Source organism: Haliaeetus albicilla, chromosome 2 (assembly GCF_947461875.1).
Source record: "Haliaeetus albicilla chromosome 2, bHalAlb1.1, whole genome shotgun sequence".
NCBI lineage: Eukaryota > Metazoa > Chordata > Aves > Accipitriformes > Accipitridae > Haliaeetus > Haliaeetus albicilla.
This window is the reverse complement of record NC_091484.1, coordinates 50,675,196-50,693,584: the sequence shown is the minus strand read 5'-3', so window position 1 is coordinate 50,693,584 and position 18,389 is coordinate 50,675,196. Positions and strand designations below refer to the sequence as shown.

General features: G+C 34.1%; 1 protein-coding gene across 1 annotated transcript in view; it reads left to right on the top strand.

The window, feature by feature from the left end:
- The window catches only part of PHF14 (PHD finger protein 14), a 168,595-nt gene that overhangs the window by 52,021 nt on the left and 98,185 nt on the right, over positions 1-18,389 (top strand). The window contains 1 exon segment of the mRNA XM_069774381.1: positions 5,961-6,129. Within this exon segment, the coding sequence (XP_069630482.1) occupies positions 5,961-6,129 (169 nt within the window).

Sequence of the window (18,389 nt, the reverse complement as noted above, 5' to 3'; positions counted from 1 at the left end):
TCCCAGCTGAAACCAGGACAGTCATTTTTTTGGTAGTTTTGATGATTGAGTGTAGGGCAAGATGGCCGGTACGTGAAATGGGAGGTCTCTGGTTTTTTATATTTTAACTTGACAAAACTTGGATCTACCCCAGTAAATTTAGTTAGTAAATTAATAGAGATTTCCATTAAAAAGCTGAAAATCTCAGAAAAGTTTTCACTATCACTTAATGTAGTGTGTGATTTTGGCCTTTTCATTATTTCAAGGGCATTCTGAGCTCTTTGGTCAAATTTACCAAGTAGTTATGTTACACGGAAGCATTTTTTAAAATTTTTTTGGTAGCTTCTACATTTGCACAGGAGGTTCTTGATTTTTGTTCTGCTTTTTAACCAAGTTGAAAAGGCTCACTGAAAGCCATCAGTCCAAAAGATGTAAGACTACAATTCTCAGTAGGTGTTAAAGGCAGAATAGGTCAGGTTAGGTAGTAAAACACTTTTATTTCAAAGCTATAACTTATCTTTGTTGTGAATTTCATGCTTCAATTATATCTCACATCGCAAACTTAGCTTTTACTTCTAATTAGCTAAGGCATATTCTGGAGTGTGAGATTATAGCAGACAAATTGAGCTATACTGATTGCATTCTTTTCATCATTGAACATGCCTTTCTGTATTCTTTCCAGGATCAGTAGAGAGCTTATAGAATGGACCCTTAATCTAAGCTTGAGTTCAGCAGGTTTTTTCCCCCCTCTGCTGTTTTGAATACAATTTTAATCTTCTGATGAAGCGATGAAGAAAAGTGATTTTTTTTTTTTTTTTTTAATTAATACAGAAACCATGTACTTTTCAGATATTTGTATAGGATATAATGGGAACTTCTGCAAAAAGATGAAGTAAGAAAATCGGTATAGTGGTAAATTCCTTGAAACATTAGGCAGGTTGAAAGACTTTAAATGAAGTGGTTAAAGATGTTGACTTTATTCCTCTTGTAAAATAGTAAGCAGGAAACAGTTAAAAATAATTGTTTCTTAATTTTTACTTTCTATTCCATTATCACTGCTAATCATTTCTTCGTAATTGCTAGCTTGAGCCTTTGGAAAAGGTTTGATGATTAGAGTCATATTCTTTATCAATACGTATTTATTTAAACATTGAGTAGTTTAGCATGAGTTTATTCCATATGCTTCATATTTTAGACTGTGTTTGAGGATGCCAAATGACTCAGCTTACGTGTGTGATGCTATGTAGATTAGCTAATGGTTATACTTTTTGTCCATTTCATGCTTAGCATTTAGTAGAAATCTAAATTATAGTATACAAAAAAGGATTTTGAAATTGTTTAACTAAATCCACTATTACATGTAATGGTAAGAAAAAGTTAATTTTTTTTTTTATATTTAAGAGCTAATTTGTTAAAGAAAGCACAAATTATAATTAGTTATTAAAAGGAGGTAATGATTTTGGTCTTAGTGAAATCGTAGTAAGAGTTTAGACCTGGTGAGCACCAGTGTCTCACGGCTTATTAGAAACTGGTTTCAAGCACTTAACACAAAGAATTTCCCCGTTCAGAGGCCTTACAGTTTTCTCCAAGGTAACACTTATACATCTTGAATATTTTAGTAAGAAATTGTTTGTAACATAGTAAGTTCAAAGCCTGTCTTCATTTCAAATGGATTTATTTTGAGAAAAAAAGGATAACAACTATTTTATATAATAAAGCATGAAAGCATTAATTTCTATCTGTTTTGATGTGATGCTTTCAAAGTAGACCTGCAGTTCTAATCATAGAGTAAAATGCTGTGGCATACTTTTATTTAAAAATTTGGAAATTTTGAGTTTCTCAGAAATCCTGTTGATTAACCACTAGAATATTCTTTTGATTCAGATGTTATCATAAAATTAAGTCTTGTCATTCTGTCTGACAACTTATGTGCTTTTATGCTCCTGCCCATACTGGGTGGACTGGGAACTGTGTATTTTCCTGGTAGAGAATGATTTGAACTGATACAAAAGCAATGCACAAGTGTTGACAGACAATACAATGAATCAAAATCTGATTGTAAAATATTGACACTTTCATTAAGAAAATACTTGGCAGCTATCAACAGGGACTAGCTCTTTCTGTTGAAATGAGATTGCTGAAAAACAGTGATAACTTCTGGTAGCAAGTGAAATACTGGGCACTGAGATGAACAAACAAGGACTAATGTTCATATTAGGCTTGGTAGTTTTTATTTTTGTTCTGGAAGGCCAAGTAATTTTAGTGGTAACTGCTGTAAGGAGTATTAGCCACAGGACAGAATGAGCTGTGGAGTTCCTGACCAGTAGTCCCATGAACACTCATTCAGTATCTGGACATTCATTCATATTCCTGACCCCACTCATTCAGTACTGATCCAGCACATACTGATTGTTTTTTCATCCTGAGTCATTGGATAGTGATATAAAATTATTAATTTATATAAGTGTGAGTGCAGTATAATATTGCATATAACATATAAATTTTTACGTATTTGTCACTTGTCCTTAATGAAGGAACGTTTGGTTCACTGCAAATGGCAAATTTTCAGTACCTTTACTGTCTGAAAGATGCTCTTTGACAAACTATTTTTGGTTTATATATACTGCCTTTTTATCCAGAATAAGAGCAGTCCTCCTTTTTTCCACTGCCAGTACATCATTCAACATGTGTGGTTTATTCAAATTAGCAGAGCATAGGTGTCATCTTAAAGCTATGGTCCATGTTTCTCAAGTTCTAAGTGGTTTAATTTTTTGCTAACATTGCAAGAAGTGATTTATTACAGAGTGTGTCTATAAGAACTGTTTCCTTCTAATTAAAACCAAGCCAAACTCTAATTAATAACTGTACAGTCTTTCTTTTTAAACACTGAGGGCAGAACTGTTTTCTGGAAGCACTGTAGTAGTGTTTACTCAGCACAGAAGATGTAAATTTACTTTTTTCACAGTAAGCACTGTGTGCAGAGGATGCTGGTTTCTTCCAAATCCTCTTCCGGCCTAATGCCCAGTTCTGATTATAAGAATGACTGTCTTGTTCAGACTGAGTACTTTGTATTTTCATCACACAAGCCACTCTGAAATTATGTACCATAAAACACTTAACTGCAGTCTAATTTGTCTATAATGTGATAATTGAACAAACCCTCAATTTTTTCCTAATTTTTTTGTAGTGTTACCTTTTCAAGAAAGTATTTTCTTATGTTTTTATCTGGTTTTCTGTCTCATATAGCAAAGATGTTTGCTTTGTTATTAAAATTTCAAAAATAAAACCAGATTTGTGTTAAGTTTACCAGTATGTTGGCTTTGAGCCCTGTTTGTGAGATCTTCAACTTTGTGACCTTTCATTTATAAAGGAACAGTGTTAGTGTTTCTTCAGCTTTTCTCATCATCATTTCAAAAATACCCGTGTGCCAGGCCCATCAGTTAAAGTGCATTTTTTTGATGTGTAAAGCTGCAGCATAAGGAAGCATCATAATGTCATTGTTTACACTAAATTTTTTGGGAAGTAACAAGGTTCTCTCTCTACTGTTTTCATTGCCACTTCGCCAAAAAAACACCCCATCTCCAATCTATCCCTCCCCTCCTTGTTTTCTCAGTGATGCAGGTGTTCACTTTTTCACTTTGTAAATTTCTAGGTTTAAGTTCTCATGCTGTCAGTTTCTAAAACTTCATAAACAGAAAGCACTCTTTGGTCTTCGAGTGCTTATTAAAGCCCCGAAATAAAGCCCCATTATAGCTTCACACATTTGTTGAAGCTGCCCATGCTCAAAAATCTATTCACTGCCAGGCAACATAGAAACATTTGCATCATGCAGCTACACAAAAACACTGTTTCAGTGTTAGCCTGGACCATTAATAATTTTTGAAAATTAATAGTGTATGTTCCCTTTCACTTGCTGTTCTTGTCTTTTGCTAGTGAGTAGAGAAGATCCATTAGCTTTGTGAGATGGGAAGTTATCTCTGGTACTGTTGGTTCTTGTACCAAGTCTAATTGAAAACACAACAAAACCATGCAACTTCTTTTCTTCTGTAGGTTGTTAGCGCTTAATTAAAGACCTTCCGTATGATTAAAAGGCTTCAGATCATCACTGAGATTTCTTGATGGATCAAACATTTCCAGTAATTTTTAGTAATAGGCGCATTTTAGTAGTAGGCATATTATTGCCTACTATTGATTTTTTTCTGTGAATCTAGATTAGGCAAGTCCAGATTAAAAGCAAAACAAAACCTGTGTGCAGAAGTTGAATCTTTGGCGCTACTTCTCCTGTTAATTTGCTTGTGCTGCATGGCAATCTTGCTAATTTAGAGATGGTCAAAGATTGCTGGAGTAGTTGGAAAGGTGACCTGTTGTGGTAGGTTCTCTGTTCACTGATTGTCCTTGAAGAGGTGAAATTAAATGAGCATGACTTTAGTGTAGCCAAAAGGAAGGGGAGTGATATGGCTGCTTTCTATGAATATATTGGGATTAAACAGCAGAATGGGAAAAGAGTTCTTTAAATTCAAGAACCATGTTGAAATAAACCATAATAGGACCTGAAAGTTAGGAGATTGTTTCCAAGTCAGAGGAGTGTGTGTCTGTAATAGCTTTTTTGTGGACCCTGTGGGAGCTAACAACCAAACTACTTTATCGTTGAAGCTTGATTGCTTTATAATAGGGTTGATGTGCTTACCTGTAATAGTAGAGGCTATTCCAGTAAATCAAGAGGTTGCTTGTAAGTTCATGTTTATAACTTTCCTTTTTTCCCCTCACCTTTGGTGTATTTGTGAAGTTTTGTTCTGTGATTCACACACCCCATGCCCTCCATCATACTATGATTTTGCAGCTTTCTTGTTGTAGATCCAGCTTTTTTCTAATTTTGATTGCTCTCACACTTGGACCACCTGTTTCAGAGCAAGCTCGGCCATAAAAATGGGATTTCAGGAACTTGCATGCAGTACCTCATCTGTTGGCAGACATGTTTCTTGTCTTCCTCACTAACATCAAAGTTAATATACTTTCTTTATTTATAGTTAAATAGGGCCCTAATGAAACTGAAGTACTTGACTGATCTGCATAGCTATTTTCTTTGTAACTGTCTGAACTTATGTCGCAGAAAAACAGTGTGTTTCCCCTTATAATAGTGCAGAGCGAAAGAACAGGAATGATTTAAATCATAAGTGCAGGGTGGTAGATCCAAGAGACTCGGTTCCCAACTCCAAATATTGCTGTAAAATCATACTGCTATTTTTTTGTCTTATAAAAACTTCAATTTTTTTAATGCAGCTCTGTAGTTGTAGAATGCTTATTTTTAAATTTATACATAGTACATATTTTTACCATAATAATTGAGAAAATAAACTTTTTGTAAGAATTGCTCATCGCAGTGTTTTCAAACACTTTCATAGCTATTGCTTACATCTGCATAAGCAGATCATAGTAAGTACTTTCAGTTGTGCTTTCCATTACATAAATTAATGACATGACTGATGCTGCAGTATTATGGAGGGCTGTGCTCTCTGATGCTTACCAAACAGAAAATCTCCTTAGAGTTTTGAGTTGGGCAACAAGACAATACATCATATAAAAGTAAAGAACACAAAGTAACCTTTACCTAAGCAGACACACAAAATTTGGAGGGAATGCTGTTATCTCTAAAGCTTCTTTCTCCTGTTACTGCATTGGAGAGTTGGCTGGGGTTAAACCACGACAGATGCAAATGGTGAACTAGGGTGCATCTTTCTTGAAGATTAAATCCTACTTCGAAGTCTTGGTTTTCAGGGTTTAAATACTGTCAGAAAAAAACCCAGCTATAAGAACGTCTTGCTCATTTTTTGGTTAGTTGCTTAAAATATCATACATTCGAGGGACTTTTTTAGCTGTCCATTGGGTTTCTTGACTTTTTATTTTAAACCCAAACACCTCAATAGGTTTCTTTTTCTGATTTTGTGACTGCAGTTTTAAATAGAAAATCTTCCACTTTGCAGGCAATGCTCAGAGTGTGACCAGGCAGGTAGCAGTGACATGGAGGCTGATATCGCCATGGAAACCTTACCAGATGGGACCAAAAGATCAAGGAGACAGATTAAGGAACCAGTGAAATTTGTTCCTCAGGATGTGCCACCAGAACCGAAGAAAATTCCAATCAGAAACACGGTAAATTATGGTTGAGTTGTTATGCAGCTCATATTCATAATAACTTTAAGATTATTTACATTTTGGACATTTTGAATTGTGGGATTTCAATTTGATTGATGTTCTATTTTTGTTATAAATTCCCTTTCTTCTGTTTAATGCTTTCTTACTTGTATTAAATGCATAGTTTTGCTAAAATAAAAAGCTGGGAAAGACAGTACTGAACTGAAGAGCTGTACAAGCTTTTCCTTTTACCTGGGTCACAAAGTCCTCTGTTAATTGCAGGAAAAGGGAAAATTCAGTTTGCACTTAAACTTAGCCTTTACGTCTGTTCTTCACCTTAGTAGTAAGCACACTTCGCCCTTGTATTCCAAGATTTAAATATATCAAATTGCCAATTACAGCTGTAAAGTAATCGGTCATTTCCATATGTACGGGCAACCTACTGACTGAGTGCACATTTTGTGACTATCACAAGATCCTGTTATTTCAGTTTGTTTAGCTTCCTAGTCTTACTAGTCACTGTATGTTTTCTCAAACTTTTCTGGTGGATAGTTTTTAGAGAAGAGAAGCAAAAGCTCTTGCTTCCTGTACTGATAAAATATTTGGCATCTTTCTTTCATTGGAAAGTAGAAAAGTAGTGCAAAATGAAGATAACAGACCTCTGAAGACTTAATAGATACTTCCTGGCAGTATGGGTTTCCTACTCAGCTCTGCTATGAACCCAGGAAAGTTGGTGTTAGTTTTTGTTGCTTGTTTGTTTTGGTTTGGGTTTTTTTGGTTGGGTTTTTTTGGGTTTTGGTTTTTTTGGTTTGTTTTTTTTTTGTTTTTTTTTTTTAGGAAGAGAATACTTTTAAATTCATTAGGTCTGTGACTATATTTGAGGGGAAAAAAAAACTGACCTTTGAACAATTTCATATGAGAAGTTGAGTCTGACTACGCAGAGAACACCTATGTGGTGCATTTCGACGATGATGACCAGATACTTGTTCTGTCCTTTGTGTTGTCACTGCTCAAATCCTTTAAAATAGTTTAAAATAAAGAAGAAAAAAATCAACAATTGGAAAATATACTTACTTTACAGTCCTCACTTCTCAGTGTACTTTGCATCTCTGGGCATGTTTTATTCAATCTCGTTTTCTTTTGGAAGGAATTGGCAAGCCTGCTTAGCTAACAGTGTGTAATCAGCCTTGCTTACAGTTAAAATCAACAAGTGCAGTTATAAGACTGTTGAATTGTGTATCTGTTGCTCTTAAGGGAATTTCCATTTGTTTTGCATAAATTTATCTTGAATTGATATAATTGAAAGAAGGTTTTTTTGCCACATACCTAAGAGAACAGAATGCATCTTACATGTTTGGATTTCATTGTAGCAGTTTATCATAGTTAACTCTTCATTACTTTGTTGACAGAAATTGTGGGTAAGCCCTAATATTTCATTTTGATAAAGTTGCATTAGGTGTTACTGACAACAATAGCTGGTATCTGTAAGACATTTTGTACAAATGCGTATGATTAATTAAGCCTATATGCTAAATATATGAAAAAACATATTTCATGTTAAATTGTACATTCAGAATTGATATTTTGCGATCAGCTTATCCTGCAGCTCCTATTTATAACACTGATTTCAGAGATGATAAAGGATACCCCCTTTCATGAAAAATTGTTTTTTTCCTTCTTCATAATAATTTTTTTTCTAATTTCTGTCTGCTCGGGGTGTACTATGAAGAGTAAAACACCCTTTTAGAAGTATTCGTAATTTTACTGTTGTTTCTCATCCAGTGTAATTATGGATGTGTACTTAAGTGCTGCAATTTGGGTTTTTTTAAATTTCTTTTTGTTATCCTTCAAAGCACCTGAATTCATCGATGTTGTGGATTTTCTTTTCCAGGGATAAATTGTTTTTTAAAGAAAATAGTGTGGGGAGGGAGATTCCAGTTTCAGTGTAACCTTACAATTTCCTTTTGTTTTGCGTTATTGCAAGAAATAATAAGGACATCTAATTTTAACTCCTGCAACCTGTGCTATTTCTACTCCTTCTTTTCCTTTATGAACATAATAGTTCTTTTCAGGTTTTTCTCATCTTAAGTGTCTTAAGTACTTAGCCTTACATCTGTGTCAGGATACTCTTAGCAGAGATTTAGAGTGGGATGCTCTGCATTATTTTGAATGAGGTGCCTTTTCTTCATATCTTCAGTCTGCTTGTGCAAAAAGCTTGACTCATAACTAATTACTGGCTGGGAAGAGCTGTAAAGAATATTAATTTTCCAACTCATTGAGTGGAAGGTGAGACTGTTTAATGAAAACTCAGGTTTTCTCCTAGGGACTACATTGTTCAAATCTTAATTCAATCTACTCTTACATCAGAACAGTGATGGCCAGAGACCTGTGGCAGCTGGAGTACACTAGTGTTCACAGCTTCTACATGGTATCCGAGACTCAGTTTTCTTCTATAATTTGGAAGTGTGAGAGAAGTAGGACTGAAGCAGGTTATTCAGAGTCAGGACAGTTCTTCTCCGTTGTACAGTTCTCTATGTTAATTGTGGGTCAGGGCAGTATTTTGCATCCTAATGCTGCATAAGCTTTTTAAAACAACCCTGTGAGTGCTCGCTAGTATTTCCATTTCTTAGCTTTCAAATACTTCGGAGGGTGTTTATACCAAGAAGAGCAGCTGTTTCAAAGAAGATGGGAGGACAGAGAGAAAGTACAGTCATTTGGACTGCATTGTTTTGGAGAGAGCACCTATTATATTGTACATTAAAATCTAACTAAAGTTTACAAGAAGACCTTTCTGATTTTAAACTTCCTGAGAAGGACCATGTAAGAGAATATACCTAAATGCACAAGGGTAAATTTAAACATATCAGAATTCTGCTCTTAGTCAGGGTCTGTACAAATTACAAATGAATGTAAGTAGGTATCAGGCCTTTATACTTTAATCTGTTCTATAAGGGCTGTATTTGTGGACAGAATTTAATTCGTTGTTTATGCTTATACATTTCAAGCCATGCATAATGATCTTTTAAACAATTTTCTGAATTTCAGTGCGTAATTCTTTAAACTAGCTTTGTTTAAAATCTGTAATCTTTGTAATTCCAATCTCATACTTGTATAAGCTTCACAAATCATTTCTGCTGCTAGTTAATTTCAGAGAAATTAACATCTAATAATTAACTAATAGCTAGTAGATATCAATAGCTAATCTGCATAAACCAGATGTCTATAAATATTTTTTTATATTTGTTAAAAATCTAAAGATGTTTTTTAACATTTGCTTTCAGAACTACAATTTCTTCATGTTAGATATTTTTATTATAAAGGTTGAGAGTGTACAGTAGTTTGTTTATTTGGAAAAAATCTTCAAAGAGATAAGGATAGTGCTTTACAGCAGTAAGTTGACATTAATGCTTTTCATCTACTCAACTATGTATGTTCAGTTTCTCAGAGCCTTTATGAGATGATCCATATTTACAATAAACAGCTTTTAACATATTGCCAACTTCATTTGCTATCCTTGAATAAAAAAGAACATGCATGTTATTGTTTATCTAAGATGTCATTGCTAAAATAATTTTGTTAGTCTGGTGTCATATTTTTGCAAAATAAATGTTCTCCTCCTGTCCCTTGAAAAAAATTCTCTTAAGTACATTTCAGTGAATTTCTTCAAAATTTCATGAAGTGTGCTGTACCTACTGTATGTGCTATCAATTGGAGGTGTAACAGAGTTTCTGTAAGAAATCTCGCGTACATGCACATCTTCTAAAGCAATATTGCACAGCTGGGGCTAGCTGTGTGCTTTAAGAGGTGGTAGGGGATGCTTTTTCCTGTAATTCTAGTGTATCCTTTAAGGTTAATTATTGTTTGTGTTGTTGACTATTCCATCCTCCAACAAATGCTGTCAGATCCTGGTACTCTTAATGAGCATATTAGAGCGTGGTATGGGGGTTTTTTGTGTGGAAATTCCATTTTTGGTTCTTTTTTATTTAAAAGGAAGTATCTACCCACTGTTATAAAGGTGAAGACACTTTTTGTAAAGGCATTTTGGGAACTGAATAGCTTGTTGAGGGATTAAAATAAAACCTTCTGATCTTCTGATACCAAACTTATTTTCGTTATCTAAACCCTGAAAATCTGATAGCTTTTTTTCTATAATTACATTGTATAAAATCCAAATGAACAGACAGTGATTTTTTTCTGTTTAGCAGTAAAAAAGTCTGTGTTTTGGGGAAAGAATTATTAGCCAACACTATGCTCTTTGTTCCTCGGAACATGGAAGAAAACAAATCTGTGCCTGAGGGGGTGTAGTCTAAGTAGATTAGTTTTAAAAATTAATAACAGTAATAAAAAAAATACTGACAAAGCACCTACAAACTGTTTTTAGCACAGGGAGTTGTGTATACTGCTTTTGTTTTACAAATAAATAATGTTATTTGGAATAGAATGTTATTTCTTGCTTTTGTTTCAAATAGGAAAAGATAGCAGAGGAGTGATTTTTTTTTTTTTTTTCTTACCAAGTATATTAAAACATAAACAGGATTGTTGTCTTTTATTTAAGTGAAGCATTTCCACCAAAGTGGTTTCCAAATATCTATTGTGTAACTTAATTATGTGATACAAGTTTTGAATAAAAGATGGCTACAGGAGGAAAACAGAACATTAATTCCAATTTGAGTGTAAGTATCAGTGCTTCATAAAAAGAGCAAATAATTTTAAACCACCTATACTTATCAGTCATTATTTTAATTAACGTTGACAATGATTGGTCAACTCATTTAAATATCACTTCTAAATAAGTACCTGGAAGACCTTTTAAAGCAACTATCTAACAGTAGTGGTTTTGACATATTCAACTTAAGAGAAATTGCTGTCAACTGAACATTAATGCTCTGGAAAAAATAATCAGGAGCTATTCAGCTTTCTGAAACTTAAGGTTTTCATTATAAAGAACATTGTAAAGTATTTTTTTTCTTCATCACCGAATGTAAAAACTCAACTGAGTCTATGACATGTCAATGCAAATATAAAAACAAGATCAATCAGCTTCCCAAATAGATGGATACATGATAGTATAGGGTTTGTCTTGGTTGGTTGGTTGGTTGAAGAGAGCAGGGGAGAAAACCCCATAGATGAAAGATCACTTCTTTTTGATGTAGCAAAGGCATGAAGAGATGGACATATTCCAAGTGGTATTCCAATGGTGTAAATATCGATATCTCTGTAAGTAAAGGTTGCTAGCATATGTATCACTTCTGCAAGTAAGTGCATTAAGTTTGTTTTTCCAGAAGGGAATCACTTGTTTTAGCAACATCTGCAAACTGACTTTTTCTGGCCTTTTCACCATCCCACTTCTGTTTCAGTTCTCCAAACATGCTTTGTAGGAAATTAGTGTTAAAAAGGATAGAAAGCAATCCTGCTAGTTCTCAAATTCTGTTATATGTTTCAGTCTAATAAGCAGTAGTTCAAGATAATTGCCAGATTCAGTGGTACTATATAGCTTGATAACAGCAATGTCGCAAAATTTTTGCTTTTCTAGAAAATAAAAGTTCTCAAGAGAATGGAAACTAAATAAAAATGTGGTAAAATTGTAATTCTGTGTAATTAAGCTTCATGGTCAACTTGTTTCTCTTTATAATCATATTTTGATGTACTGCTCTTTCTTTTTGTCTGGCAGTTCCCTTTTCATTATTGCCAGCTTTCTGGAAAATTAATAATTATTTCAGAGATATATTAGGAAAAGTAGTGATACGTACCATTTAGGGCATTCACTTTGATCTGTATTGAGCGAGTGTGCCATCTGCTGTCTATATAGCTCTCCTTGCCTTTACTGAAAATAATTTTATGCCTGTGTGGGGCCATTAATAGAATTTTTTTTTTCTGCCTTTTAACAAAGCAAAAGAAGTCAAAGGGATTTTTCTGCAAGTGGCTTGATTTATAACTTTTTCATTGGAAAGGGGTGTTTATAACATTGAACTCTTAACAAGGATTGGGTGACATCATGGATTAAAAATTGCTATCTTAGCAAAATGGTCATGGTTTGTGTTTAACAGGAGAGAGATCACATTATCTGTGCAGTTTCAACCTGTGTGGTGGTTTGTTTTTTTTTTTCTCAGGCTTTTGAAAATCTATAGTTTGCTTTATGCATGCTCTTGATAGTTGGTGCAGTGATTTCATTAGGTTATTTTTTTGGTAGTAGTGGAAGTTTTCCCAATTCTGTTTTCTGAGAGTGTTATGCTCTGCTTATGTTTCCTATCAGAGTCGTCTTCTGTTCTGTAGTAATGAAATGACTCCTTGCCATGACTTCTTTGTTTGGAATGATTCCATAGCATCCTAATATTTACTGATTTCTTTTATTTTTTTTTGTCTTAAGATTCTCATTAACAAGTATATGTTAAAGGCTGCATGAGTGAGAGGGTTAGGGTTAGAAAGTTTTTGATACGCGATATGTATCAATGAACGATAGTTTGATAAAAGGTTAAACTGTGGAAGTATATCATTAATATTAGTGTCAGCTATAAGGTGACATAAGATTAAAATGCCTGAAGAATTTAGATGGGAAATGGAATTAAAACATGGTTTTAATCTTAAACTGGCCCTCTTTGCTGTTTAGTTCAGGTAGCTACATGTCTTTGTAGAACAGTCACCGTAGCTACAGGTCAGTCAGGGAAACAAAAATCAAATATGTGCTATTTCCGAGAAGAAATGTGATATGTACAGATCCACAAAAATCAAAGCATCTTAAATTCTTCGCGTTTGGCCCTCTGATAATTACAACACAAACCAACATCTACAGACTTTTTACGCAATAAAGAAAGCATCATAGTACCGATAGTTCTGTCAGGTGTGTCATTAGTAATTTAATCAATCTTTTAATGTGATATCTGTGACTAGTTTTGAATTATTTATATGAAATTCTCAAACGAAAATGCATGATACTCCTAATGATACCATGTGCCCCCAAACTTTCAGGAGCACTTGGAGTACTGACTGAATTTCCTGTGCTCACGTTTACAAAGAAGAGTAATACTTACTTCAAGGTGCCAGCACTATTAGCAGTATCAGAAACTCAGTGCCAAAAAGAAAAGCCCGATGTATATGACAGTATTGTTTCACTGGCATCGAAGAGGTATAGAAACACCAGCATAATGAGGATCATCTTTCCTGTGTATTAGCAGAAGCAGTACACGCTAATGTAGTGAAACCCCTGAATTTACACAGATACAACAGCATCAGCAGGGTGTGCTGGGCCTCTTTGCTGCCTTTGTGTGCGTGTGCAAACAATTAAAAGAAATTCTAACCGGTTAACACATTAAGCAAAGGACAAACTGGGAGCAGTGCTTTCTGCTGTGATGTTTGAAATAGTTGACAGAATTAATATGGCTTTTTCAAATGACTGGGAATCTGTTAAGTTCTGTTAAATACCATTGTGCTCTAACCCCTCTTGGGTTTAAATTCGCTTTCTCAAGTAACTTCTTGAAATTGCCATGCAGAAATAAATCCCCATTGATTTTCTGAAAAACAGTGACTGAGCTGATCAAATCCAGAACCATGTTTGTTCACTTTATGTGGAGTGGACTTGAACCATTGCCACTGACAACAGATGCTTTCAGTATTTCATATTCTTTTCCATTTCTTTGCAATACTGATAACTCCTGTATATCTTCTCATGTAGAAGAAGAAATTAAATAGGTGACAGTAGAAATTTTTATCCTCCAGGAGCACTTTAGTAAATCCTCATATTTAACAGGAGCATATACTTGTGACTCTTGAGAATTGCCTCCCCCCTTTCGGTTAGTTGATGAGTTCTGGATTGTGTTGGTTTTCCTTTTCTTCCAGCTGACAAAGCAAAACTGCTCCAAAAGAATGTTCTGTCTTCTGTTGCTGTCTTTGGATGAACTGGTGTAAAGCATGTGTCTTCCAGAGGCATAACAGTGTGGTTTGGTGACAGTCATGGTGGTTTTGGCTTATGTGGGCACCCATTTTGTCATGTTCACTGTTCTGCTTTCATGCTTGGAAACTAACATATCAACTAGTTGCATCTGGAAGGGATGGCAAACAGACTGTTTCCTATGTGGCTTGGCTTTGCTGCTTTGTTTCCTTTGCTGTTTTGCAGTCTGTTTCCTTTCAAAGGGTGTAGAATTCATCCTAGGCTTTATTTGTCCCTTACAGATGTCTTCCATGTGTCTTGTATATGGAATTTATTTTTCTGAGAATATTAAAAATCTTACAGTCAATGCATTATTTAATCTTTTTCATTTCATGTGTGTTTCATATTGTTGTCCGTTTGTTACTGAGTTGCTTATTTCCAAGTCTAGAGTGGAGACTCCCACTGCAGTTTTTCTTCTTTGCCCACTTTTGGGTTGACAATTTGATCCCATTGTTGATCATATTTTCCCTCAATATTTTTCATTCCGTTTCGACAGGTTTTTTTAACTGATATTTTTTTAAAGTGTCTTGAGCACACTACTTCCATGGGTTGGAATCATGTTATCCCCACACCTCTGCTGATTTCTTGTCCATTTATCTTCTAAAAATGTCACCCCAAATCACTCATGCATTTGATCCACATCACGTTGTATCATTTATTGCTTCATCATTCATTATTCATTTCTTATGTCAGTATTCTGTTTTTCAGCCATTTATGTCCCGATTCTTTTAATTCCCTAAGCTGGTACACAAGCTTCCACACCATAACAGTAGAATACTGCACAGCACAGATGGATACTTTTGTGACACAGAACATGAAGGCTGAATGAAACCCATTTTTTATTTACCTTTCCTGTGGCTGTGAAAGTGTATGCCCTAGTTCTCCTAATTTTATTTTTTTTTTAATTTTTTAGAGGCATTCTCTAACATTCTTTCTTAACTGTGTTTTATTACTTACATTATATATTATAAAATACTATATATTTTATGGAATATTTTAATAACTGTCAGCTTAGATCATTACAAATTAGATTAGGCAGGGGAAACAAATGTTGGGGCTTTTTCTACTTCTCTTTCTTTTCAGGTTTGATAGCTGTTTGTATGTTGTGTCCGTCACTGCTTCTCTGTAGGTAGTCTTGTAATATTTTGTGTGAATTTTTAAAATGTTGGGAGAGGCAAGAGGCAGGGGTTTTTTTTTCCAAATTTTGAATGTGAAGTCAGAAGTCAATGAAATAACTCAAAAGAATGGTGTATGCTTTTAATACTGTGGGATGGTTCTCCAACTTCCACAGATGATAAGCTTTGAAGTAAAAGACCGAAAGGGGCGTTGTTAATCTTTAGGTTTCATTTACTCAGAGCATTACTCTTTTCTGAGGGAGGGCATTAAGATTGATGTGAAGGCTAAACCTTAGTAAGATATTCTTGGAAAAGATGGCTTGCTTTCACCTTGATGATTTCATTGAATCAAATGGCTCAGTCTCTTTACCTGAGGAACATCTTATGGGATTTTAAAGAGTTTAATTGGAAGCTGACATATAGAGGTGGGGTTTTTCCCTTCAAAATGTTATGCTAAAAATGACTTATAGGAAGAATTTAATCTATTTTAATCTTTTATTATTTTTAACTTTTTAATTTTTTTTTTTCCTTGTTTAAATAAATAAATAAAATACTTCCATTTTATGCTTGCATCTTAATTTTAATTCATTGATCTTTCATGGTCTGCTCAGATTATTTTGGGATGTATTGCTAATGAAATAAGACATTTTATTTTTCGCTTTCATTTCTGTTCAGATTTATTTTGAACCACATTCCATTGTTCAGTACTTTTTTTTTATTCCTCTCCTAAAGTGTCATCTTGTGGCAGTTGCCACGTATGGGTTGCATCTGTCTAATCCAGATCTAGCTGTGTTTTGTTCTGGACTGAGTAGTCCATTCCAGATGGTAGATATTTTAGAGCATATCTACCTTTGGAGTATAACAAAAAACTGGCTGGGATAGCACGGGCATTAATGGGAATTTTGCTTGGGTGCTGATAACATGGATTTTTGTATTGTTTAAGCACTTTGGAAATGCAGGAACAAATTTCACAAAACTGGCTTGCTGCATTTTATGATATAGGGAAGTCCTGAATTGAAGGTATCTCTATAGTATTGAATTGCCAAATGTTTTGATTAAAAAAATCACTGACTTTATATGAATCTGATACTGGATTAATGTCTCTGATTCCAAGTAAGTTCTGAATATGAACAAGTTTATCTCAGTTGTAGTATTTACCATTGGACATATATAATAATAATGTTCCTTTAAGCTTTTCTTTTACAAGAAATCTTAAATTTTAATTTGTTTATGGCAAGTACGTGCAGCTCTAATATTTGATGTTTATCATCTCCGATGTTCTGATTCTGAGCCCACTAATGACAGAAATTATTCAAAGCATTTTAAATGCAAATACAGTACTTTGAGGCAAATAGCAATGAAAAACACTGGACAAAGTAATCCAGGTTTATCTGATTCTTTTCTGTGAACCTGTAAGGTAACTTTAGTGAAAATGTATGTAAAATTACAAATGCCTAATTACTGGAAGGCTATTGTTGAAAATCACAGAATATTCAATTTTCAGTTCTGAATTTGGTGTTATTTTCCATCATGAATACTGGAAATAGTATAATGATTCTGAGCAGAAGTTAGCATTGCAAATATGTTTAAGTGTGGAAATCAGTTTGGCAAAACATTAATGTAAAATTCTGTTACTTTAAAGGCATGTAAAATATCCTACAAATGTGTATGTCAAAGGTGTTTATTTTAATGTTTGTTTTCTAGTGATTGTCAAACAGCTTCAAGTATGTTTGAAGGTTTAGAAATCTAATGGAAGCGTAATGCGATTATAATTTAATGTGACATTCCTTGTCATATACATCACACATTATATAGCAGACAGATGAAAACAAACATTTTCTTGACAAAGGTGACTAAATTATTTATAAATCTTGTATTTCCATTTTGCTGAAGTTTAAATATGATTCATCACTTCTTAAAATGTAGTTATTAACTTGTAATCTTTTCCACTTAGGATAAAAAATAATTTCATTATTACCTATATTTCCAAATTATATATCAGTTTTCAAGTTGGCATTACTCTGACTGTACAAAGCATGCATTATTGTCTCTTGCTGCTTAAACATGGAGAATGAGGACCATAACACTGCATATATTGGCATGCACCTTTACACCTACTTCTGTTTAATCTTTACACAGGTGCATTCAGCAGAGCCTACATGGCTTAAAATTGTCAAAGTTTGTAAGTGTTCTTAGGACTAATGCCAGAGGTTGAAAGCAGTAAAATTGGCAGCAATGTGCTGATGTCTGATCAAACCTTTTTTTTGGTCTAGTTTTAATTTACAGTGAGCTTGAGTTGTGTAACAGGCAGTTGACATGTAGCCCATGTTACATTAATACTTCTAATACTACACTGATAAATTCGGTTACCTGTAATAAATCGATTCTTCCAGATTTGGACACTTAGGTATCTACTGTGTGGCTCGTGGAAGGCAGAACACCTCAGTTATGACTGTATTATTAAATGTATGGTAAATGTTGGTATGTATTAAATAGATAAGGTTTTACAATTTTTTATAAATTGTCTTTAGGGAAATGTGAAAGAGAATTCTCAATGGTAATTAAAGTATTCTAAAGAGGCACAGAATAGACTACTGTTTTCCATTCTACTACATTCCGTTCTACTACAGAGTTAACTCTTGCCTAAAACCAAAAAAACCTTCCCAAACAGCATGTTACTAACATGCGCAGATCAAAATCTGCATAGGTAGAAAAGTATAGATGTGTTGAAGTGGCAGGTTTATTTACAGTATAACTATATTTAAATGTGTAAAACAGCTTAAAATAGCGAACATTAATTTGAAACTAGTATAAATCTGTTTCAAGGAGGACCTCAAACAGGAGAAACATGATATTACTAGCTTGTTCGGAATTGGATTTATGGCTGTTTGTGATTCTAAACTGGCTTAAGATTTTTTTGATCAGCTGGCTTTTACTTTTTCTGAGATGAACACTAGCTGCTTCAAAAAAAGTTTTAAGAAATCATAAAGTAGGAAGTGATTTTTTTATCATATGACAAATGATTTCCGAAGGTGATGATTTCCTCCCTGAAAAACAAGCATTTTAAAGTTTGTTTGTTTGTTTTATTAGTGTCAATGTATCAGACATTGTGGGTTAGTGGAATAGTCTCTGACGTTTTTCATTTCCTTCCGCATCCCTTCTAATTTTCTTTTCTTGTTAAACAAGGAGGAGAGAGTGTGATATTGTCAGCTTGTGGCAGTTTCTTAACGTATACAGGT